The following is a 25,886-nucleotide window of genomic DNA, read 5'->3' on the forward strand; positions in this document are numbered from 1 at the left end:
AGAGCTGTGGATCAAGTGATAGAGTGGTAGCCTTGAGCAAAATAAACTCAGGGACAGTGCCCAGACCCTGAATTCAGGCCCCAGAATTAGTGAATGCACACACACACACACACACACACACACACACACACACAGAGACACACACACACACACACACACACACACACACACACACACAAAGTCCCTGGAAGCTGAGAATACAAATTTGGAGAGTTATAAGGGAGTAGGGTATCTATTCCTAGGCTAGCATGAATAAAAAGGATGTACTAAGGTTACAGGGATACCATTTGATAAAGATTAACTCTGAGATGCGCATCCAATCAGGCTAATTTTATGTAGTTTGCACAGAATGAAGGCAGAGGATAAGAGACACTGGGACCTCAGCATATGTCACAATCTGGCCTGGCTGGTACATTTAGGGTTTCCTTCCCTTCTTATTGCTACTCAGCCCCAGGGTACCAATTAAGAATGAAGCAAGATCAGTTTTGACTGCAGTCCAGGTACTCAGTCCACAAAAATTATCCTGATTCAGCTGTCTCCTCTCTCAGAGACATGTATTAAATTAAAGGGAAATTTTAACAAAATAATAGTAATAGCAACAACAATAACTGTTATAATAAGCTCAAAGAACTTTTGTAGCCTACATCTATCTACAAATCATCAGCTGATTGAGGTAGATCTTGTGGAATGGATGCCCTTACCTGTCAAAAAGGAATTTGGGGTGTGGGAGATAGAAGACAGGAAAGTTCCAAGACTGAGTTACTTCTTCTTTTTCTTTTTTTTTTGGGGGGGGTCCGTCGTGGGCCCTGAACTCTGGGCTTGGGTGCTGTCCCCCAGCTCTTCAGCTCAAGGCTAGCGCTCTACCACTTGAGCCACAGCGCCACTTCTGGCTTTTTTCTTTTTGCTTATGCGGTGCTGAGGAATCGAACCCAGGGCCTCATGAATGCAAGGCAAGCGCTCTACCACTGAGCCACCTTCCCAGCCCCTACTTCCTCTTTTTCTAGAGGTCTCCCTTCAGCCAAAACTTGTGAGTCATAGTTGGTTTATGCCTTTTCTATTCTGTGGCCAGAAAGCAAAAAATGTCTGTAGGGCTCTGAGAGCTTCAACACAGCCTCCCCACAAGGAGTCCTTCCCTGACTCAGGATGCTGCAAGATACCATAAAGGTGAAACATCTTGTGTTCCAAACTTGTCCTCCCAGGAGTCTGCATTGCCAAGTACACACAAATTATTCTCAGCAGGGCAGCCTGTACTCATGCAGCCCACATCAGGAGTTCAGTGGAGATTCTAGTGGAGTTGATGATGCAGAGCTGATTTTGCTCCTAGTAATCTCCTTCTACTTTAGTAGTTTGATATTTTGGAGTGGCAGAGAGGTGGAGAGAAGAGGGGAAGAAGAGGTGGCGGAGGAAAAGCAAGAAGAACTCATCAAAACCAATAAACAAAAGTGCTCAAGTTCCAAGTTCCTTAATGCTCTCAGGGTCCACTCCTTACCATGGCAACCAGTAAACCCTCCAGCCTTCCTCATTCCTCAATCCAGTTGTTAGTGAAGAGAGAAGGCTGGCTGCTTTTCTTAGGATAATTTCAATACTGGGCAAAGACTGAAGTGCAGGGGGCCCGGAGGGAGGTAGCGGCAAGACTGAAGTGAGGAATGGCAAGTTTCTATTAGGCAGCACCTCATGGAAACTGTTGTGAAGGTGCTGAGGGACTCCAATGCTAACTTGTATTAGCTTTTAACAGGCTTGGTGAAGACCAACCCTGCCCACTCTTCTTCCCCAGAACCTGTCTTCAGTACCTTACATGCACACTCTAATTTAACCCTAAGGGATAGAAACAGTTAATTCCATTCCACGGATGAGAACAAGGCTCAAGAATGTTCTGGTTTAGAAATGGCAGCTCAAATCCTTGGACTTCATAGCCTGCTTCCTCTACATACCTGTGATACAGAATTACCATTAAGACTACGGTCACCATCACCATGTGCTTCCAAGACATGCCAATTAGCTTGGCACAGACACAGTTCCCCCACCACATTCTTTGCTCCCAACACTAGCACATTTCTGCTTGTCCAAATGGGCCCAAGTACAAGCTTGTGGGTAGGTGAGTACATCTTTCTACTTGTAAATATCCCTGACACAAGCACAAAATTTCATAGCTTACAAGCCACATTTTTATAACCTATAGTTCTTATTATAATCATATGAGGGAACTTTGTTACCTGTTACTTGTTTTACAGAAAAGGACACAGAAGCTAGAACACCAGAATCTAAGCCACTGGGACCCCTTAGCAAAGAAATAAAGCATTGGAAATTGCTTTGTGTCATAGGCTAATTCTCTCTAAGACTGGTGCCTTCTATTAAGATAAGGATAAGCTAAGGTCTAAATTCTGGGTTACAAATTGTCCGTTGGAAAGAAGCCTTCCACACTGTCAGAATCATATCACCTTGCACATGTCTTACCCTCAAGTGTTAAGAATTACCCCACCACACTTAGGAAAGACATGTGCTCAGGTGAGTACAAGCTGCACAGTTGCTTCGGTGAGCTTGCCGCTACTTCCCTCCGGGCCCCCTGCACTTCAATGAGGCCTAGGAATGCATCACACATCATTTCTTCCCGCAAGTCTATAATCTTTTCACTCCAAGCACTCTTAATCATCCCGAAAGCCCAACAGATAAACAAATAGGTCACCAGATGACAATACTGCTTGGTGAAGACAAACATTGGTCATAAAGAGATCATGGCTTCATAGAGCAAAAGTCGCTAGGTTACTGGGCTGTACTAGCCTATAAAAAGTACGCTGAATGCCTAAGTAGCAAAGATCCTAAAGGATTCCAACAAGGATCCCTCAGAATTTTGTCAGTTGTGGAGCTTGAACTCAGGGCCTGGGTGCTATCTCTGAGCTTTCTTGCTCAAGGCTAGCACTCTACCACTTTGTGCCACAGTGCTACTTCTGGTTTCCTGGTAAGTTAGTTGGAGATAAGAGTCTCATAGACTTTCTTGTCCAGGCTGGTTTTGAACCACAATCCTTATATCTCAGCCTCCTGAGTAGCTAGGATTACAGGCAGGAACCACTGGTGCTCTGTTCCATCAGAATTTTGTTAGTGATTCTTTTTTGTTGTTGTTGTTGGTCGTGGGGCCTGAACTCTGGGCTTGGGCACTCTCAGCTCTTCATATCAAGGCTAGTGCTCTAGCACTTGAGCCACAGTGCCACTTCCAGCTTTTTCTGCTTATGTGGTACTGAGGAATGGAACCCAGGGCCTCAAGCATGCAAGGCAAGCATTCTATCACTGAGCCACCTTCCCAGCCCTGTTGGTGATTCCTGTATGGTCTTCACACCTCCCTCTCTTCCTTCTTCCCTCCCACAACAAAATGCAAAGGCTGCCTCTCCCATTGTCAAGGATCTCTTCTCTGAAAGAACATTTCCTGGGTGGCCTCTTCTGAATTATTCATCTGCACTGCCTGAGCATGACAAAATTTCTCATTGAAAGCCCTGGGTGGAGAACCTGCCCAGCTCAGCCCACAAGGCTGACCAGAGAGAAACCAAGGGTGTGGGGGAAGATGGGCAGTGGGAGCGCTGGGGCCTGCCCTACCTTGGGGCAGAGGGAGAGGGAGGCCTTGAGACCCACGCACTGGAGGGTGAATGGAACCTCTGGAGGCTCAAAGGGGTGACCATGCTACTATTCTGGAATGTCATTTTTCCCCAAAGCTCTATACCAGTGACAAAGTCCTGGCCCCAACCACAGCTTCTCAGTCTCAACCTTCTGGGAGAAAATCCACTCACAGGACCAAAAGACCTCACCTCCTCTGTGAGCTGAGAGCACTCTGCTGGAGGAGCAACATAGAACAAGTCATCCCTAGTGTAGCTAGAGGGTCACAGCCATGTCAAGGGGGACAAGATGGAATTTCTTGCTCCAAATAAGGAACTGAAGGCTGCATGAGCCCAGGGACACAGAGTCTCCCTTCCTGAGTCCTGACTAGCATGCAGCATGTGGGGCAGCCATTCAGAGCAAGAACACCTGGGCTAGGCTTTGGGGTTCATACCCCAGCTCTGCCTCCAAGGTATGTGACAGTGGCCAACAGTCTCACAAAGTCTCAGTTCTCTCATGGGGAAAACAGAGGTAACAACAGCGCCTACTTCTAAAGATTGCCAAAGTGCATATAATATGGCCAGTGCTCAACACTAATGCATCTTTTATTTTTGTCAGTCTGGGGGCTTTAACTCTGGGCATGGGCACTGTCCCTGAGCTCCTTTTGCTCAAGGATAGGACTCTACCACTTGAGCCAAAGCCCCAGAGCTACTTCCAGGTTCTTTGAGTAGTTTTTTTGAAATAAGATTCTTATGGATTTTCCTGCTTGGACTAGTTTTGAACCTCAATCCTCAGATCTCAGCCTCCTGAGTAGCTAAGTATTACAGGCCTGAGCCAGCAGCACCCAGCTCCTAATGCACTTTAATAATAATGATGGTCCCTTGTCTCTCATCAAACATCCCATTCTTCAGAGTCTGACCTTCTTGAATCCTGCACATTCTGGAAGGAACATGACATTATTTGGCAGGTTTCCTGGGTCAGTCTTTCAGAATATGTACAGATGGATTGGTAAAAGCACAACACCCTCTCCTTCCTCACACTTAGGGTATCCAGCCAGCCAATTTGACTCACAGCGCTTCCCCTGGCCTTTTATCTAATACTTTGGTTTTGCTGTTTGTCATAATCTTTGGAAGTGGCTTATGATTCCTCCTAGACACTGAAACTTCTGAAGAAGGGGCCCCATCACTGTTTTGTCCTTTTTCAGACAATTGATGGTTGTTATGGATCAAATATTTATGCAATTCAAATTGCTGAAGCTTTAATACTCAATACATATTTGGAAGTGTGGCCTCTGGGAGGTAATGAGGTCCAGATGAGGTCACCAGGGCAAAGCCCTATAATGAGATTAGTGTCATAAAAAGAAGAGATATTTGTCATGGAGTATTTGGTCCTTGTCTTTCTCTTTCTCCCTTCCCACAAGGCATAGGGAGCTGGCATCTAGGAAGAGGGACAGTCAGCAGAACCCAACAATACTGGAACACTGGCTTCAGACTTCCAGCCTGCACAGTATGAGACAGGTTTCTGTTAGTTTTAGTTGCCCAGTCAGTGACATAAAGGCACTTCCAGTTAGCATTGTCATCCAGACTGGGATGGGCAGCCGTACCTCCCTCCCTATTCTTTCATTCATGTATTCAACAATATTTAGCTGCTATGTACTATGCCCAACCCTGTGCTAGAGAATCAGGTCTTTGACGTAAACAGGCCTGGCTTCAACCTCAGAGAGTTCAAGGCTAATTAGAAGGGGCAGTTATAAAGAGTCTTTCACAGAAATGTAAAAATATAAACCATGATAAACTCAATAAAAGCCAAGACAAGTTATAATATCCAGTTGTAGGCTAGATATTCAGCCTCTACCTGATCAAAAAGAAGAAGCAGCCACCACCCTGGCAATAGTGGCAGCAAGATTAGTTCAGGTAGAGAGGCAGAGTATGCCCCTGTCCTTGGGCCAGGACATTTGCAATCCCTTCGTCTTGATGCAGTCAAGCTCTCTGAGGTCTTGATGGCTGCTGTCTTTTACATGTATACCAAACTGTCTCCTTTTTCAACTCCTTGCTTTTAGACTATATGCAGAGTCAACAGGAAAACTTAAAAGTCATAGATGTCTGGGATGTATGGCTCCACAGACTTTAATGAAGTAGATCACCACAGAGTACCAAATTCTGCATTTTAACTAGGCTGCCATTTGTTTCTTCCTTAGTTCGAATTTGAAGAATCTCTTCATATATTCTATATAAGATGACAGGCTTATAGCAAAACCTACACAAGTAATTCAGTACCCATGTTTTGACGCCTGGGTTAAACAGTGAATTTCTCTCAAGAGCCTTTTCTATTCTCTTCATTTTACTTTTTAAGTATCAAGCTCTTAAGAGTGACAGTTCTCTTCAGCTTGAAATTTGGAATTTTTTTTTCCTTAGGGTGACCAACCATTCTGGTTTTTCTGATACATGCCCAGTGTTAGTCCTGAAACTTCTTTGTCCCAGGAAACCCCTCAATCTGGGCAAATCAGAACATTTGATCACCCTAGTTTCTTAAAGATGTGAATGCCTGAAATTAAGTTGAAAAAGGACTCATAAAAATCTCTTCCGCTGGGCGCTGGTGGCTCACACCTACAATCCTGGTTGCTCTGAAAGCTGAGGACTATAGTTCAAAGCCAGCTTGGGCAGGAAAGTCCATGAGACTCTTATATCCAATAATCTACTCAGAAAAAGCCAGAAGTGGCACTGTGGCTCAAGTGGTAGACTGCTAGCCTTGAGCAAAATGAGCTCAGGGACAGCGCCCAGGCCCAGAGTTCAAGCCCCAGGACTAACAAAAAAAATCTCTTCCATCTCCCTATGGTCAATGTGTTGCCAGTCTGCTGGGAACTCTGAGTTGCCTTCTCTTCCACCTAGAAATTGGTACACAGACAGCTTCTGCCTGGTAGAAGCTTTGGCATGCACTCTCCATTTTCTTCCTAGACAGGTATCATAAAAGGGGCTGTTTTTGCTACGGAACAGTAACTCCTTTTCTGCGTCCATGAATTAACTGAATGTAAGAGAAAAGCTAGGCATCCCAGCCTCTGCTTTGTGTGTATGTCCTTGTTCCTGAGCCATTCTCTCCTGCAGTCACTTTGCAGCCATCTTGGAAGTCAGAAAGGACCAGTCAACCTACCAGGTGTTATTCCTATTGTAACAAGGTCCCATCTGACCAATCCTTTGATTATGAGCTTGTTGGGAGCCAAAAGTTGAGTCTCTCAACATAATAGGCTTAACTATCTCACTGGAACAACTTGAGGCTGAGTTTACAGAATCCCACCTTTTCACCAGGCCCTAAGTAAACACCCTGCAGCTGCTAAAGACCGACCACCTTTTCCACCTTGCCTTAAGCAAACATCCTACAGCTGCTTCAGCCAATGACGGCCAATGAAAAAGCTTCCTTATAAATACAGCTGTGTGAAAAATAAAATTTGGCAGCTTGATCAGAATCCCTGTCTTGCTGTCATTCTTCGTGTCTCTTGTCCCTTCATTCCTTCTCGCTTAGGTTCATTGCCCTCGTTGAAGTCCTGTGGGTCAGGACATGAGCTGCCACATCAACTGTGACTGCTGCCACAAGCCCTTCCTTACACTTATGGCCACTTGAACACACCAGTGATTCTGACTCTTTAGTTATGCATACCTCTCACTCCTTCCTGCTCCAGTCTAACTGTTATTCAATTCTAAGACTATTCTGGTTCAGGAAGATGAGCTGAAGTGCTTTCTTCTTGCAGCGGTCCCATAATAAACTTCCTCTCTTGGCCATTCACCATCTTTTTATTTGACATGTTCACCTGAGAAGCTGGACCTGACATATGAAACTCAAGAGTTTAGGCCTAGGGCCTAAAATCTCCTGTAACAGAATCAAAAAGGATCTGTGACAACAGTGGTAGGAAATGAAAATGCAAATTTTCACCAAAGGCTAAGCCCTGGTCTTAGAAATGAAAGAGAGAAACCATCAGCTGACAGATTCACAGGGTAATAGAAAAGACATATAGCATCACCATGGCAACCAGCCTCCAAAGGCCTCCAGCACCTGCTGCTTTCTACATGAGATTTCCCCAAACAAGGATATTTCTTACTTCCTTGTTTTCTTTTCAATAAAGATGTTAATTTTATTTCCCCTCATTTGTGCTTAATGTTCTAGGAGCAATTTAGCTTTTCCTCAGCTATCTTAGCCCCTCTCTATTTCTTCCAAACCTTTCCTGCCTAGTCTCCCCAGCTTTCCTTTCCCTACTATTTCTTCAAATTTTTCTCTCTGACCTCACAATTTCCTGTCCCCTTTACTCTGAGCAAGATTTCTAATTATCTCTTCTCCCAGAGCTAAGTCCTTATCTAGGATGTAGTTCTAATGGCCCACTAAGCATCTGCTTTTTTTCTCTGAGTGATTCTATATGGTATTCCTTCTATACCCAGAGTCTCTCTTCTGGCATCTTCCCATCTCTGAGCTTGGGCATACGGTACTGTAAAGCCATTCCAGCCCATAGAAGCAGGAGAATGGAAAGAAGGGCTCAAGAATAACAATTACCATTTATCAAGTGCTGAGTATGTATTCAATCCTTTTCTAGAGCTTTAATATCTATTACCATATTTTATCTCCACAACTACCTTGATGACATAGGTATCATTTATTATTTTAAATTGTTAACAAATGAGGAGAAAAGCATAGTGGTAATCACCTGTAATCCCAGTCTCCAAGAAGTTGAAACTGAAGGACCCTGAGTGTGAGGCCAGCTTAGGCGACTTAGCAAGACCATATCTCAAAAAAAAAAAGAAGTAGGGGAGACTGAGATTTTGGATGGTCAAAATGGTTGTAAAATATTTACCAGTGAGTGGTTTCAGAGCTAAAAGATCCCAGATTCTTAGCATCTTCAACAAAAATTTGAATATACGTAAACACACCAAAGTAAAGTGGCTAAAGAGTTTAATAGAGAGAAATTCCACCACTAAGGGAACCAGCAGGCCCAAACTAAGTAGCTCAAGAGCAAACAGGTGTTTTAAGTGTAGTTTTATAGGATTGAGGAATATGGGAGTTCATGATAATAACAATGGGCTGATCTTAGCAAAGTGAGGGATCATGACTCAGAAGATTTTTTGGAAGAGATTTGAGTATCCACAAGGTTGCCATCCCACAGTTTTAAGTATATGTATGAGTTGCAACCTCTGTGCATGAAGCCTTAAGTAGGAATTTGTTGTGGATAGGTCAGGCTAAAGACACAAAGACTTCTACTACAGGTGCTTCAGTTAGGACTGGCTGGCAGTCCTAACAGCAAACTGATTGCTATTTACCCTAAAGAGTGACCATGGTAGGTACTAGAGAGGAGAGAGAACTCACTCATGTCTTCTAGGGCATGACTAGGAAAGATGATTGGTTTCAGCATACTGTACAACTAACCTGACTCAAAATGTTACACAGTAAGTAGAAGAGGAAGGATTTGACCCCAGTCTAGTACCAAAGCCTGCCTAATTCATCTAATGTCAAAAGAGATTTCAGGAAGAAATCCTGTCCTACTCTTTGACTAGGAAGAATGGAGTCCAGGCAAACTTTTCATTTGAAGTGCTCCTGGTCAATTAAAAGGACACACACACACACACACACACACACACACACACACACACACACACACACACACACACACACACACACACACACACACACACACACACACACACACACACACACACACACACACACACACACACACACACACACACACCCTCATGTCTTTTCTTTTTTGCGGGGGAGGGTTGTACTAGAGCTTGAACTCAGAACTAGGGTGCTCTCCCTTGCTTTTTGCTCAAGGGTAGTACTCTACCACGTGAGCCACACCTCTACTTCTGGCCTTTTATTAGTTAATTGCAGTTAAGGTTTGCTTAGATTTGTCTGCCTGGCTGGCTTTGAATCTCAGTTCTCAGATATCAGACTCCTGAATGGTTAGGATTACAGGTGTGAGTCACTGGTACCTGGACCCTTATTTCTTTTGCTAAGGTCCACAGGACCTAAAGAGCAGGGAAGGATGTGAGGGAGGATCCCTAGCTGAGTCATATCTCTTCCTACATACATTCAATCTTCAATCATCCAACACACAGTTAATCAGTATTCCCTGTAAGTCAGGCCCATCCAGAGGTCCCTCTGTCGTTGGGGAGACTATTGACTGACAAAAGCCTTGTATATGATGCCAAGCTCTCCACTTTCCACCTCTGAGCTTATTTCTAGAGATAATTGGGACAATGTATGCCCAGGAGTATAAGGGAATGCAGTCTCTAAGAATAGAGTTTAAAGAAATTATTTGGGTAAGGAAATAAATGTGCTAAGAAATTCTCAACAAATCTAGTCAATTCCGTTTTCTTCCCCCTTGCTTTCTTCCTTTATCTTCTTCTTTCTCTCTTCAGCTTTTTCTGAAAATAAGTTATTGAATAAATATTGAAGGAAGTGACTTACATGTGCATAATTTAGCCTATTTGTGATTTAATATAAAGGGATTTCCTTGGCTTTACTGTTGAATCTTTTCTGCAAACTAACAACTCAGGAAGGTCTGACAGCCCGAGCATGTGCTCCACCAGGAAGAGCTCATGGACTATGAGATGCAGTGCACATGCATGTCTTCTGGGGAGGGGAACAAGAGAAATGTCACAGAGCACAAAGCAGAGGATCAGTTTTAGGCTATTGGTAGAAGGCAGCAGCATGTCAAGGACCAGCTGGCCTTAGAAGCCAAAGTTACTGAAATCGAATCCAAGTTCTGCACCAAACTGCTGGCTTACCTTAAGCCTTTCATTTCCCCCTTCTACGGCCTTCTGTTTTAAACACTTTAAACCTGGTTTTGCTTAACATTTTAAGGGGTATTGAGGAGTTCCAGCCCTTCTTCCTCTGTCCAATGAAACCTTCCCCTATCAAACTGTAGTCTGTCTCCTCATTCTTTACTAAACGTATTTCAGGCACCAAGTGGAAACCCAAAAGATACCTAAATCACCTAAAAACAATCAAAAAAGGTCTTTAAAGAAAAAAATCATGTTCATTTATTTCATCCATGATTCATTCATCTGGTGACTGAAAGGATCACCTCAAAAGAATGGAGACATCTTCGTCACTAGCCACAACAAATCCAGAAGGAGGCATTGATAGTGGTTTCACTCATTTTCCCTTAATATCTTACTTAAGGTAACTTAAAAAATCTAGTTGGTTCTCACTTGACTAGAACATCCAGTTAGAACCTACCTGGTTTTGTGTCCTGACTTTATGACATCTTGCTTGACATTCAGGAAAAAGACCTATTCTGTGGCCAAGCTCTGTGGAATACAGGCTGGAAAAGTATAATTTCTTCCTATTAAAGCCTGCAGAGTAGTTCTGGATTCCTACAAAAGTTAGATGCTCTGGGTGCTGTTGGCTCACTCCTGTAATCCTAGCTCTCAGGAGGTTGAGATCTGAGGATGAAGGTTTAAAGCCACACTGGGCAGAAAACTCTGTAAGATTCTCATCTTACAGAATTGGTACTGTGGATCAAGTGGTAGGTCACCAGCCTTGAGAGAGAAAAAAAAAACTAGGGGAACTACTCAAGCTCTGTGTTCAAGTCCCACTATCGGCACACACACACACACACACACACACACACACACACACACACACACACACACACACACACACACACACACACACACACACACACACACACTGAGAGAAAGAGAGACAGACAGACAGACAGATGGACAGACAGAGCAAGATGATGGTCTCTTCTCTTTCTATTCACCTCCTAAGACAAGAGGGAGTTCCATAGCAGAATCAAGTCCTATGAAGAATCGAATTGAACATTCTATCCTTCCCATTGCCCCATTTGTTAAATAAAAAGATCACTTTAGACCCTTGCTGGGAATCAGGAGACCTGTTTATCTCTGGAAGATGATACCACGAACATGTTTGTTAGTAGAGATCTGAGTAGGTACAGAATAATGTAAAGGCAGAGAATGAGGATGAAATTGGACATGAGAACTAACTACAAAAGAAGTCTCGCATAATTTCTGCTCTAGTCAAGAATTCTTGTCAAGAATGTATAAACATGATATAGTTATGTATGGGAAATTGGAAATAGGAGTAGAAAGAAGAGAGAGGACAGATGTAGAACATCTTAGATCTTTGTTTTACAGTCTATAAGATGGATCTAGGAAAGCCAAATAATGGCAGTGTATTGAAGCTAAGAGTAAATATGATGAAATGTATCAAAATAATTGTACTGTATTCCACCAACTTGGAACCAATACTCTTCCCAACCTCTGAGAATTTGGACACATTTGAAAAATCTCAAACTGTGAGAAATCTCTCTCACAGTTAATTAAAACTCCTTCTCTGCCTTTACAGGAGTAAGATAGTCCCCTTGGGACAAAGGGACAAGGAGGGGCCTTTGGGGTTAAGTTTACAGTAGACTTGGTTCCATACTAAGAGTCAATCAGTGAAATTAACATGAACTAAAACTCCCCAGGCACTGATCTTTTCAGCTTAAAAGCTTTTCCAAGATTAGGTCTCTGGTTTGAGGTTTGTTAGTTCAGTTCTTGTTACTTCCCTCCACATCTCAATCCCTCCCCAAATTTGTGATCCCCCTGTCTCTGCCTCTGCCTCCTTAGTGCTTAGAGGCATGTACCACCATTCCTGTCTGAAGCTTATTTCTATAGCATTCTCTTTTGATTGCTGCTGAATGCTCTTGAATTGAATCAGTAAATTTTTTGCTGGAATCTGAGCCATCAAAAAAAAAAAAGCCACTTCAAATTCTTTCTCTCCAGAAGCTCAGCACAAACCGAGCATCTTCGCTCACTTCAGTTTCCTCCTGAGTACTTCTCCGAAGTGCTGAAATGTTCATCCATACTCTGCAAAGCTATATGATCTTCTTCTGCAGCTCTTCTACAATTTCATGAACCTGGTTCTATACATGGAGAAGACCTGGTCTCTTCAGTGCTTTTGCTAGAGATGATGCAATTGAGATTTCTTAGCTCTGTGCTACTGCTTGTCTGAAAAGGTCAAGGCCTTGGCATCCTATTTGTGTTTCCTTAAACTGGACTATAATTGAAACTAGTCCTGGGATTGCAGTTGTGAAACAGCACCTGCCTTTGACTCAGCAGTGGATATACTGCTTTGGAAAGAGGGGATTAAAGAACACGTGGAAGGTAATGCATGGCAGAAAGGAAATGTGAAGGTTACAGAAAGAAATTGACAATAGACAGCAAAGAGAAGTCAGAGTTCTCAAAGCAGCACTCAGTGTCTGACAACGATGTTGCTGACAGTGCAGGAGTGGGTGGCAGCAAGAGCTGACGTGTATGACCTGCTCAGGTTTGCAGTAGCCTGTTGTCTGATTAGCTTCCCTGCTGACTTTTTAGAAGTGCCTGTCATTGATTAGAAATTGTCATTCTGGGCCATAGCAGCATAACTTCACAAAAAAATGAGTAATCATCCTACTTCACGAAAAGAAGTGGTTCCATTTGTCAACCTACCTAAAGGATTCCATTTATTCCTTCATAGTGGCTAAGGCTTCATAGTACAATAGTATAAAGCACATAGATGCCACAGCCACAAAGAAAAGGACTAGTCATCACACACCAAATTTTTCAGCCCCAGTTACAATCCTGGACAGTAACTTCTAGCAGTAGGGGTGGAGACCACCTTCGGATTATGAAGGAGAGTTGTGGGTGTGTGCTTCTCTTGATGAACCCCCTCAGGTTAGACTAACACATTATTATAATCACTAACCTATAAAATTTGCAGGCTTAACTATAGCTATATTGTTGATATGGTTAATGCAAACTCAAACTTTCAGTATAATTCTATGGAGTTACCAACTAAAGTTTTCCTTACTTCAGTATCCAGGGTTGTACTGCAACTGACATTTAATTTGTTCATGGTAAAATAAAAAAAGACAGAAGGAAACATAGTAGGGTGGACAAACAGATTAAAATAAAGGAAGGGAAGGGAAGGAGAGAGAGGAGGAAAGACAGTAAAAATCCTAAATAATTTAAGATCATTTACAGAAGCCCCACAGTGAAGAGTGTTGTTAATCCTCTCATGAAGAAGATGATTATTAGCAGTTGCAGACTAAGTATGTACTACCAGAGACAATTATGAGATTTAGATTTGTGTATTCTGTAGGCCTGGATTAATGGAGGATAAGCTCCATGGGAAGGTGTCTAGGAGGTGATGACTTGTGTAATGTGACTAGCAGGTACATTCTGGGGTGAATCAAAATGAAATTTATTACTGCCTGACAAAAAGATATTTTATTTTCTAGGCCATGTGATAAATGTCCTGATCAAACACTATGAGAAGCACTCAGGTTCTAGGGCTGAAGATTCATGCAGCAGACTTCTTTGGAAAGGCATTCCATTTCTAATCCACTAGAATTTAAGCTACATGAGGGCAAAGGCTTCTGCTTGGTTCACTATAATATCTTCTGGCATCTAGAACATATGGCATGTGATTTGCACTCAATAGATATTTGTTGAGTGAATGCATGAATTAGTAGATATGAGATTCATTCCATACAATAAATATTCCTTTTTCCAAGTTGTGTTGCTTTTGTCATATAATGGCTTCATGCCTTACACAGCATTGAATATCACAATCCCTAAATAAGTGAAATAAGATATCCATGATCAAGAAAAAAAAATTTACCTTTCAGAAGAGGCATGTTACAGTCCTATCATCCTTGAATGAGAATGTTATAGAGTTATGAGAGCCAAAGACAGGAGAGTCAATGCAAACTCTGTGCAAACCTTAATGAAACTTCTGTGCAGCTAGTGAATTGCTCTCATGTGACTAATGGGATAAGTGATGATTCTGAGACTCCAGTAGGGAAAAGATAATGCATACCTGGGTGCTAGTCAATACACTTATCTTAGATGAAGCCCTAAATAGAGAAGCCAGCAACAAAAGCGAGGCTACTGAGCAGTCTATTCTGGGCTAATTGTCTTTGAGGATTGGTAAGAGGTCATCTGGTCTCTCCACAGGCCTCTCCCAAGTTCATACATCCCAAGTTTTGCCTGCAAAGCCCACACTTGAAATATTCAATAAAATAGTCAGCTGTGTGCCAGTGGTTCACATCTATAATCTTGGCTACTCAGGAGGATGAGATCTGAGGATCAAGGTTCAAAGCCATCCAGGGCAGACAAATCTAAGAGACTCATATCTCTTAATTTCTGACAAAGAGCCAGAAATGGAATCTTGGTTTAATGAGTGCCAGCTGTGAGTAAAAAAGTCAAGGGAGAATATGAGGCCCTGAGTTCAAGCCCCAGTTCTCTCTCTGTCTCTCTCTCACACACACAGAAGGTGAAATTTTTGTAGCATCAGACTTGAAACCAGCCAATATCCAAAAGTCATGAGAACATTGAACATGCCTAATTCACCTATGGTTTTGTTTTTTCTAATTCCAGCTGAGTTGAGGCCTGTGAAACTCCCACCACCACTACTACCCCACATGCTCTCTGCACCATCTCCTGAAGTCTGCAGGGCTAGAGTGCTTCCTTACTCTGCTTGCAATGATCCTGAGCAATAAAAATTGAGCTACTACTTTCAAGTAAACTGTCACATCACTAGAAGCTGAATATGACCCTGAAAAGAAAAATTCCCACACAGCAAAAAGATGCAGCTTTGTTCCTTAGAGATCCAACTGAAGTGCTCTGATCATCATCAGCAAATTTTTTAAAAGGTGTCTTTTATTTCAACCCCCTTCTCAAACTTCCTACCCCAACACTTCTGAAAAGCAACTAAAGCTATGGGAATTTCCTTAGTTTGGGGACACAGCCTACCTCTGAGGTACCTCTCAATCCATTTTCTACTTCAATAAATAAATAGGTAATATGGGGGAGGGGGCTAAACTATCTGGGTAATTGGAATTAATTCCAAGAAGCTATGCCAAATAATTTTTCCACTCTGCCCCTCAACATACAGCCTAGAAATTATTGAATTTGCCAAAAATACCTATCCCAACTCAGACCTACTGTTTCTCCAATGAAGGGTTTGGGAAGCTTGCTTGTCAGCAGGGTGCAGCTGCAATTTTCCCTGCATAAGACTGGACCTTGAGGGACTCTTTCCTGGAATGAAACATTTATGAAAATGTGCTTAATCCACTTTTAGCAGTTCAGTAGGTTTTTTAAAATAACAAAATTATGTATTTCACCCTGAAAACCATGTTTCTTATTGTAGCTTTTATATCACCTCAGCACTGCAATGAAGTCAGTTTTTCAGGCCAGTGTAGTAGCAACCAATTGCCAAACTGAAAAAGGTACAATATATTGTAGGACATGGAGATTCTTAAACACCATGGTTTAATGATGAGAAAATGGTTAAGGGGCAGGACTGGATACAACTTCTTAAGGATTCCTTGTTGGACAGCAAACTCTTTGGTGCTTGTCAAATCGAAGCAGCAGTTCACCTAGTTCTTTCTCGACTTTTCTCCCTTCTACTCCAGGACCCAAGGAAATCTGGATCTCTTCATCATGTCAGCCAGACATTTGCTGATTGCTGCAATATCTCACAAGATGAGATTATCCTCCTAGGAAGATGACTCTGCCATACTCTCACCACTCAGACATCCCATGGGCAACAGAGGAGGTGGGGCCTGAGACAATGGACCAGTCCCTAGAGGCCTATGCTTTCCATTAGCCACAAATTTCAGACTACTGAGTGTGAGGCCACAGACCCAAGGGGCAAGTAAGTAAAAGCTGCTCCTTCATTTCTTCTTATTACCATTGCTTCTTGCTGGCCTTCTATCTGTGTGTGTGTGTGTGTGTGTGTGTGAGAGAGAGAGAGAGAGAGAGAGAGAGAGAGAGAGAGAGAGAGAGAGAGAGAGAGAGAGAGAGAGAGAGAGAGAGAGAGAGAGAGAGAGAGAGAGAGAGAGAGAGAGAGAGAGAGAGAGAGAGGGAGAGGAGAGAAACATCATTCTATAACGAGAGAGAGATGCACAAGTAATGAGCTTGCAGAAGTGTCTTTGGGTACTCAAGGTATATCTTTTAATGAGTACTCCCTAATTGTGTTCAGTACACTGAGCATTTGGTGGAAAATATGTCTCTTCTTTCAGGCAGATCTTGATAGAGTAGGGGGGAAGGCAAGTAAGCTGGTACTAGATGGTAGTATGTTCCCCTCAAACCTTCCCCATCTCCAGGCACAGGCACTAGAATCAGACCCAAGGAAAATAGCAGAAGTTCAAAAATTCTTCCTTGAAAAAATTACAACACCCCTCAGTCTAGAAAGGCAAGAGTGGAGGGGAAAGTACTTTATGGAGAAGACCATCTTAAAACACTGGGGGGAAGTTGGGTGCTGGTGGCTCACACCTGTAATCCTAGCTACTCAGGAGGCTGAGATCTGAGGATCACAGGTCAAAGCCAGCCCAGGATGTGAGACTCTTTATTTCCAATTAACTACCAGAAAACCAGAAGTGGCACTGTGACTCAAGTGGTAGAGCACTAGCCTAGAGCTCAAGGACAGTGCCCAGGCTCACAATTCAAGCCCCATGACCAACAACAACAAAATACTTGAAAGGACTGGAAGCATGGCTCAGTTGGTAGAGTGCTAGCCAATGAGACAAAGTGTTAGGTACTGAGTTGCAGTCCCAGTCTCTCTCTTTCTCTCTCCTCTCTCTCTCTCTCTCTCTCTCTCTCTCTCTCTCTCTCTCTCTCTCTCTCTCTCTCATGAACACATGCACGTGCAAGCATGCACACACGCACACACGCATGCACACACACACACACACACACACACACACACACACACACACACACACACACACACACACACACACACAAATACTGGAAAGAGAACAGGCAATTCTAAACATTAATGCAAGAGCAGAATGACCAAATCAGATGGTCTTGGATTGCAACCTGAGAGCAATGGTGAATTACTGTGGTAGAGAAAGTGACATGAGGGGAGAGTTACACAAAAAAGGAGACAAGTGTTACCATTTGCTCCCCAGTGTGGAACTCTGCCCTGATGTTCTATAAGGCTCTATTCCTGTCCATAGAATAAGGACTGTAATGCCTAAGGAGGAGGAAGGATAAGCAGGCGAAGTTGTTTCTAGGAGAATTAGTATTTTGCTTTTATAGACATTTTTTGAGGTGTAAATGTTATCCCTACCAATTCCAACAAGCTTGGTTCACTCATTAATATTTCAGTGTGTATTCTTGAAAAATTCTCTTTATCTTTCATTTGTGACTTGAAAATTCTTCTTCCTTAATAACAACACCACCAAAAAGGAAATGTTGCCCAAGTTCTATAAGTGGATGCCTTGTTATGAAACCCTGTATATAGGCAATGGACCTATCGGGAAGAGCTTCCAACCCTTACACCCTCCTCTCCATGACAAGAATGGCTGCAGTTAGCTTAATTAGTTTGAAACACTCCCCACTGCCCTGTACAAACTCAGAAGAGCTCACAGAAAAGTTCCCACCCAAGAAGAAATTAAAACCTTTGCTTCTCACTGCTAAAATTTGGGAGAACATGAGAGATTGACGATACTAGGGAGCTAGAGAAAGAAAACAGAGATGGTGAGGAAGTATGTGTATGTGTTTTTGAGAGAGATAGGGAGAGAGAGAGCGAGAGACAGAGACAGAGACAAATAGAAGGATGACAGATACAGTTGAGACAGGAAAGAACAGGAAGGGATAAAGACGGAGAGAGAACATATGAGGGAAAACTGGTAAGAAAGGGAAGAAGACAGGAAGTGAGGAGAGTAAAAGAGGAAGGAAGAGGCACTGATGGGAATCCCAGAGTTGTTTAGATGACACATGGAAAAATCTGGGGAAGGGTCAGGCAATTAAAAATAGAGTTGCTGAAGCCTCTAGATGGCATCAGCAAATGTGCTGAAAGGAAGAGAACAGTGTTCCCCTTTACCTGCTTCATCTAGGGATGCAGGGCACCAAGTCACTGTTCTTCCCACTGTCCCCTTCATGATTCCTCTGAAGCATACAAAACCTGCTAATTGGTGTCTGAAAGGGTGCTCTACCCTGTCCTCACCTCCACCCCACACAAACAAGAAGCAAGGGACAAGAAGGAAGAATTCTGAGAGGTGCAGAGGTTCTCAAGCTCCCAAGAAAGGGAAGAAGGCAGGGAAAAGAATGCACAAGAACAAGAATGAAGGGGAATATGGGAGCAGAGACAAGGACAGACTGCCATGTAGGCAGACTCACAGGGGAGCTGCTCTGAAATTCCTGAATCATCTGTACTTTGTACCTTCATCCAGAGGATGGGGAAATACTTTTTTGCTCCTGCCCTCAGCCTGCCCCTCACCTGAAGCTGCCAGATCGAAGATATGCAGAGGCTCCACCTAACCTCTCGGAGAGTAGGTGGATTTTCTCTTAGGAAAATCATTAGGACTTTTCTGTTGGGATGTAGCTCAGTGCCAGGCTAAAAGGAAAGCTGTTGAGTGGGGGGGGGGGGGGCAGCCAGCAGGGCTGCCTACGTGCACTCCTCCAGCTGGAGAGTTGGAGGCTGGACAGAACACCTCAGGCTGTCCCCAGGCAGCAGCCGTGGCAGACCAAGCTCCTCCCAGGCATACAGACCTGCTCACTTGGAACCCCACTCCAGCTGCTAGTGACTGTGCCTTTAAATTGCTGCTTTCAGAGGGTGCATCTAGGGGGAGGTGGGAGGGAGAAGAGGGAAACATCTTCCTACCAGTCTCCCTCCTCTCTCCCCTCTAAGATTCTCCAGGGTTTGGAGAGTGATTGCTACCCAAAGAGCATCTTTGCTAGCTCCCTGACCGGCAAGCTGAGGCCCTCCACAGCCCAAGGGGAACCCAAACAGGACCGGTAGGGTTATCTGTGTCATGATGATTTCTATGGAAATAGTTCTGGTCCCTGACTGGTAAAGACAGGACAGAAAAGAGGGCAGAAGAAAAAAAAAGAGCATACAACTCCTAGCCCAGATCCACGCGCACTTTTGTGGGCAGCCCAAGTTGGAGAAGGCTCTGTACTTTTGGCGTTCCCACAGGGATATCCGCTCTCACCTTGGCAGCCAGGCTGGGAAAGGGATCCAAGTTATCCGTGGAATGACATCTCTTGCTCCTGCAACTCTCTCCTTTCTTCTCCTCTGGACCCTGCCAGGGAAGGTCCTCCTCAGGTGAGCTAAATGGGGATGAGAAGGAGGTGCATGCAAACACTGGCTGGGGATCAGGGACACTGGGGCAGGTGGCAGTTTCCTCTAAGTTTGCAAAAAAACAAAAACAAAAACAAAAAACAAAAAAACAAAAAACAGTCTGGAGGGCTCCAGGAGAAGACATGTCCTGGGAGGACCCAGGAGCTTTCCATTACAGTTGTCAAGGACCCAGTACTGGTGGAGAGTTTCTGCTTGGATAAAGGTTTCCTGGGCCTGGGGAGGGGCTAGGTAGAAAGCCCCCAAATCGAAGACATCTGTCCTGCCACCCAATCCTGTCTCTCTCCCTGCTGTTCAAATCCCTAAAAATGACAGTATCTGTCAGCCACCAACAAGCTTCAAGGAGCAAGGGTTTGCTCCAAGACCACATTAGGATGGATCTGAGGTGCCCAAATCTTGGCTTTCTGTAATCCTGCTACCTGTGCACATGTCTGCCCACTGTCCCTTGAGGGACATCAAGTCATCGCTGTACTTGTAGACAAGGCACATTTGGGGCTTCTTCTTCTATATGTTGCTCGCCCACACAAACCAATTACCCCTTTCTTATTATACCAGGAGCCATTCAACGTTGACAGGATAGGCTGAGCAGGAAAGATGGCTATGTTTTGGACTGAACTGGTCTTCAAGGGAATGTGCCTCTCAAGGAAGTGGTTGCCATGACAGTATCCTCTGTCCCCTTACTCTTAAAAACACCTCAGAGCTGCTTCCCAACACACTACCTGGCAGAAAGGAATGGGTACAGAGGACAGTACACTTCGGAACTGAAAAGCAGTTCAAAGTGGAATGGCAGCTCAGGTGGAGTTGACAGAAGGATAGGGACAGAAGAGGGCACTCAGTAAAGCCTTGCCTGTCCTTTGGGAAGGAAGTCTGCCTCAAAGTGCAAACTCCAGTGGAAGAATTACAACTTGAGATTGGAAACTGTAGGCAATTAGAGCAAGTTGGGCCTTTTAAGACTCTGAAGTCCAAGTCGTTTTTGGTACATGTGGAAACTGATGCCTAGAGGGCCAGTGACCTGCACAAGGTCACTCAGCTATCCCTCTTACCCTATCCTAGAGCATTGCAAGAAAAAGACTGCAAGTTCTGGATCTTCTTAAGTTCTGCCAGTTTTAGGGACTTACCAGGAAGAAAAAAGTGGTTGCACATAGTGACTCTATTTTCAGGTCCTGACAAAAGGTAACCCTGGAAGAGGGAACCAAAGTAGAGGTTGGGACTGAAGACAACTGAGTCCACAGCCTTGCCCAGGGCCCTATGACTGGGACTTGTAAGAAGTGACCTGAGAGTGGGGATGAGTACAGCGGCGAGGGTCTGGTTACTCCATGTGTAGAGGCCTTGTGGCCTCTCAGCAGGCAGGTGGTGGATGGCCAGATGCAGCAGTGGTAGCAGCACCATCAGCACCTGGCTAGCACGTACATCCTGTGGTAAAGCCACAGACTTCTGCTTGCTTCTGCACCATACCAGCCTCTTTGGCTTTCCCTGGCTACTTCTGCTGGGGGTCAGGGTAGATTCTGTCTCCAGGGTAAGAACTTCCTCCTGCTTCAGAGACTTAAGGAAGCATGACTTTAGGAGGCCACAATGAGACTGGCCTTTCCTCAGTCTGGTTCCTTGGCAGCTTACTCTAGAGTGCTAGCTTCATGGGATCCTGGTAGATAGTCTTGAAATCAATACCTCTGGGTTTGAATGTTGGTTGACCCATGCACTAGCTGTGTGATTGTGAAGTGACTGCACCTCACTGACTCTCACTCTCCTCATCTATACAACTGGCCTTCCACATCTATGAGTTCAGTATCTACGGATTCAATCAACTACAGATAAAATAGAAAAAAAACCCACTGTGTTTGAAAACTACATGTGGACTGAACATGCACAAACTTGGTTTCTATTGTTATTTCCTAAACAATACAGTATATTATTTACATAATATTTTATATTTTATTATGTATTAAAGTAATCCAGAGATGATTTAAAATATATGAGATAACTATATACATTATATGCAAAACAATACCATTTTACATTAAAGACATAAGCAGCTATGAATTTGATATCTACAAGTAGGTCCTGGAACCAATGCTCTACAGATACCAAGGGCTGACTGTAATAGGGATCATCAGAGAAGACTGACACAAGAACTAAACTAGTAAGATATGTGAAGGGTTTATGATGATTCCTAAGCTCTTTTCATCATTGTATTAATCACTGGCTGGTACATAGTCTTCCTGGGAAAGAGGGTGCCACTAGGTCAAAGGAGACTAGGACCTAGAAGGACAGCAAACCTGCTGCCCAGTTATACAATGCAGCAGCAGCTAGAGAAATAGTGGGGCTGGTGATTATGCTTGGCTCAATGATGACAGCAAGATGGAACATAAAGCATCTGATGCAGACAGGAGTCCAGCCTGAGGTTTGCCCTGAGCAAAAAGCCTCCCAGGCTTTTCTGAGCCTCATTCCCTAGTCTATCTATTGGATAGTAAGCAAACAGGTAGAAGGGACTTTGCTGCTCAAAGAGTGAAACTCATCACGAGTGAAAGATTGGTTTAAGGTCTAGTCAAAGCATACAGGCCCCTTTCCCCCAAATCAAGCAGTTAGGGGAGTTAACATCAGCATGGCCACCCTATTGGGAAGCTCTCCAGGGTCTATAGATACCTGCTTCCTCACCACAGTTGAGTTCACCTGCCTGCAGTGGCCACAACCCTGAACTAAAGCAGAACTGAAAACACAGCCTCCTGCCAAGGCTCCCTCTTCAGAAGGTGGGCACTAGGTCCTGAACCCTAGCATGAATCCCAAGCTACAGACACCAACTCTCAAAAATGCAATTTGTCCATGAGCCCCACCCATTTTTGGCTAGGCCAGATCAGGGAAACACTGCAGAGGTCCAATTACAAGTAAAACATTGCAATAAGAAAGATGTCACTCTCCTTTGAGAACTTTCAAAGCACCTTCAGGAAGAGAACACTGCACGAGGAGACCTCAGCACAGTGTTCAAGTCCCGACCTGTTGAGAACTGACAGGAATGACAAGTAACTTTATTTTTAATTGTGAAAATATCATACAGAGGGGTTACAATTACATGGGCAAGATAGTGAGTATATTTCTTATCAAGCATTGTTGCCTCCTCCTTTGTTTCCCCATACCATCCCTTCCCCTCTCCACCCCCCCACCTCCACACCCCCCTACCACCTCCCTACTTCCCACCCCGCCAAACTTGTAAAGTTCATTTTTCGACATAACGTCTTGTACATCTCATTGTTTTAATGGGTCCACTTGTAACCCTATTTAAACAGTTTGTTTTTTCCCCTCCCCTCCACAAATTATATCAACATCAAATACAGTGAAAGCAGGACTTATACCCTGGCATTTACCCAAATGATCACAAACAAGACCATACTAAAGGTACCAGCACAACTATGTTTATTGTAACTCTTTTTTAAAAGCAATAAGTTACTTTAGTGTAACAAGAGAAAGCTGGGTCAAACAGAAAAAGAGAAAGATTTCCTGTTGTGCATGTAAGAAATGGGAGCTAAAAACTCCTGGACTCCTTTTTAAGTCTCAGTTTTCATCTCTGTGAAACATTCCTTACCTCCATGTCAATAAGAATCCAGGGTAAAAATACACACAGACCTCCCCTATGACCCAACAATCCCACTTTTGGGTATTTACTCAAAGGATCACAAACAAGGCCACACTAAAGCTACCAGCACAACTATGTTTACCTCAGCATTATTCACTATAGCTAAGATATGGAACCAACCCAGATGCCCCTCAGTAGATGAATGAATCAACAAAACGTGATACACACGCACTTGTGCGCACGCACACACCCACATACACACAGGAAATCTATGCCTCCATCAGAAAGAATGACATCGCCCCATTTTTTAGGAAATGGGAAGACTTGGAAAAAATCTTATTAAGTGAAGTAAGCCAGGCTTAAAGAAACATAGGTTCCATGGTTTCCCTTATTTGCAATAACTAGTGTGTGTCTAGGACAAGCAGAGAAGGTCACTATATACACATGACCATATAAGATGGTGCTAAGCGAAATGAACCCTAAGATAGGGACACAAGAAGTTTTATCTTTGTTGCTGTTGTTTTTAATGTAATTATAATGTACTGTGTGATTTTTTTTGTTTCTGTTGTATGTTCTTCCCCCATGATACAACCCTTGTTTTCACTGTATTTGATTCTAGTGTCCTGCATCTTATATATACATTTTTCTAATTTGGGGAGGGAAGGGAAATAACAAAATGCTGAAATAAGGATACAGGTTGACCCATTGTAACAATGAGATGTACAAGACACTATGTTGAAAACTAACTTGACAGTTTCAGGGGCGGGAGGGAGAGAGAAGTTGGGGAGATGGGGAGAGAAGGGATGATAGGGGAAAAACAAAGGAGGGGTAACAATGCTCGATAGAAAGTGTACTTGTTACCTTATTCATGTAACTGTAACCCCTCTGTACAGTAGCTTTACAATAAAAAATATATACGGAAAAAAAGAGTTCAGGGTAAAAGATCTTACCTATGAGAAAGTTCTTTCCTAGAACTAATACTTGAGCTGCCATGTTGACTTATGTCTTGGCCTTTTTGTTCCTCCTCATCTTGTACATTGGTATCCAAAGAACCATCTTATTGTTCACATGTCTTATGAGAGGACCTATCAATGGTAGATGGAGATTAAAATGGAGTCTATGAAAAATGCAGAATAAAACTGGTCCCAGACTTCTTTATCTCTCCTGTTTAGGGTAGCCTTGGCAAAAGAGGATGTCAAGTCTGGAACCAAAGGCTCCCAGCCCATGTCACCATCTGATTTTCTGGACAAGCTTATGGGGCGAACATCTGGATATGATGCCAGGATTCGACCCAATTTTAAAGGTAAAGAAACCTTCATCCTACAAAACCCTCCCCACATTCACCACCTTTGGTGAAATACAAGCCAGATCCCCTACTTGTACCTTGGAATTTCAGAGCTAGTTGTTCTAGCTCAAAAAGAACCTCACCTCCCTCTGGGCCAGTCTTCTCCCAGAAGTTCTCTGTCTGACGTTCAAGTAGGGAGTTTTGAAAACTGCTTCCAGCTTCCTGGAATGCCCTGCCAATGGGCTGTGCTTTGCTACCCTTAGGCCCTCCTGTGAACGTGACCTGCAACATCTTCATCAACAGTTTTGGCTCTGTCACCGAGACCACTATGGTAAGGGGTCTTTTTGTTCCCTGTTTCCACTCTACTGTGAAAGGACAAAGCCCAGTAGTTATCAGCAAGCATGTACTTTCTGTGTCTTCTTCAAATTTCATAGTCATTGCTAAAGCCATGTCATGTCTGAAACTAGTCACTGGGAGGACAATCTTCCTTAGCCTCAATTTCCATTATTAAAGACTAGCCTAAGCAGCAAATGGTCAAATAAGTAGATTAATGCAGAGTATAAACTTTGAAGTCAGACAAACCTGGGTTCGAATCCAAATTCCATTCCTAATAGCTAATTTGGCATTTACATAAATCTTTCCTGGTCTCAGTTTCTCATTTCTGAAATACTGATCATAATGCACAAGGTTGGTGGCAAGATTTAAATGAGCTGATACATGTGAAGAAAACACTTAGCAGAGAATGTGGCACATAGAAAATGCTTACATAAATGCCTTTTTCCCTTCCCATCTTTGCCTTATCAACCTAAAGCATAATATTTTAGTAGAAAATTCTACTGACCCCAAGATGAGCCCTTAGCATTTCCCCGTCATGGCCCTTCTGAGAAGAGAGAGTGAGTGAGAGACAGCCAGACAGATAGACAGACACAGCCAGACAGACAGAGATAGAGACAGAGACAGAGACAGAGAGAGAGAGAGAGAGAGAGAGAGAGAGAGAGAGAGAGAGAGAGAGAGAGAGAGAGAGAGAGAGATTTGCTGGGTGCCTAGGAATAGCAATGTTTCTGATGGGCCCATCTCTGTACTTTCCCAGGACTACCGGGTCAATGTTTTCTTACGGCAGCAGTGGAACGACCCACGTCTGGCCTACCGAGAATATCCTGATGACTCTCTGGACCTTGACCCCTCCATGCTGGACTCTATCTGGAAACCAGACCTGTTCTTTGCAAATGAGAAGGGGGCTAACTTCCATGAGGTGACCACAGACAACAAGTTACTGCGCATCTTCAAGAATGGCAATGTGCTCTACAGCATCAGGTGCACCTGGTG

At 43.5% G+C, this 25,886-nt stretch overlaps 2 protein-coding genes across 6 annotated transcripts in view; one reads left to right on the top strand and one right to left on the bottom strand.

Annotated features, from left to right (window-relative positions):
• Plp1 (proteolipid protein 1) overlaps nucleotides 1-25,886 on the bottom strand; it is a 113,586-nt gene that overhangs the window by 44,145 nt on the left and 43,555 nt on the right. Inside the window, exons 4-5 of one of the 4 annotated variants that reach the window (XM_070040000.1) lie at nucleotides 24,226-24,360; nucleotides 19,565-19,682 (exon numbers count right to left, since the gene is read on the bottom strand). The exons of 1 other annotated variant lie outside the window; for it this stretch is intronic. The gene's annotated coding sequence lies outside the window, so the exon portion shown is untranslated. Of the gene's footprint in view, nucleotides 1-19,564; nucleotides 19,683-24,225; nucleotides 24,361-25,886 lie in introns of those variants that run through there. 2 more of the 4 variants (XM_070040004.1, XM_070040002.1) reach the window with 2 other exon arrangements.
• The window catches only part of LOC138840158 (glycine receptor subunit alpha-4), a 30,588-nt gene continuing 23,830 nt past the window's right edge, over nucleotides 19,129-25,886 (top strand). The window contains exons 1-4 of one of the 2 annotated variants that reach the window (XM_070039998.1): nucleotides 19,129-19,677; nucleotides 24,448-24,578; nucleotides 24,824-24,891; nucleotides 25,651-25,874. In XM_070039998.1, the coding sequence (XP_069896099.1) occupies nucleotides 19,607-19,677; nucleotides 24,448-24,578; nucleotides 24,824-24,891; nucleotides 25,651-25,874 (494 nt within the window). In that variant the 5' untranslated portion in view covers nucleotides 19,129-19,606. The remainder of the gene's footprint in view (nucleotides 19,678-24,447; nucleotides 24,579-24,823; nucleotides 24,892-25,650; nucleotides 25,875-25,886) is intronic. The other variant, XM_070039999.1, reaches the window with a different exon arrangement.

This window comes from Dipodomys merriami, unplaced genomic scaffold (genome assembly GCF_024711535.1).
Source record: "Dipodomys merriami isolate MVZ:Mamm:240054 unplaced genomic scaffold, mDipMer1.0.p SCAF_3, whole genome shotgun sequence".
In the NCBI taxonomy this organism is placed as follows: domain Eukaryota; kingdom Metazoa; phylum Chordata; class Mammalia; order Rodentia; family Heteromyidae; genus Dipodomys; species Dipodomys merriami.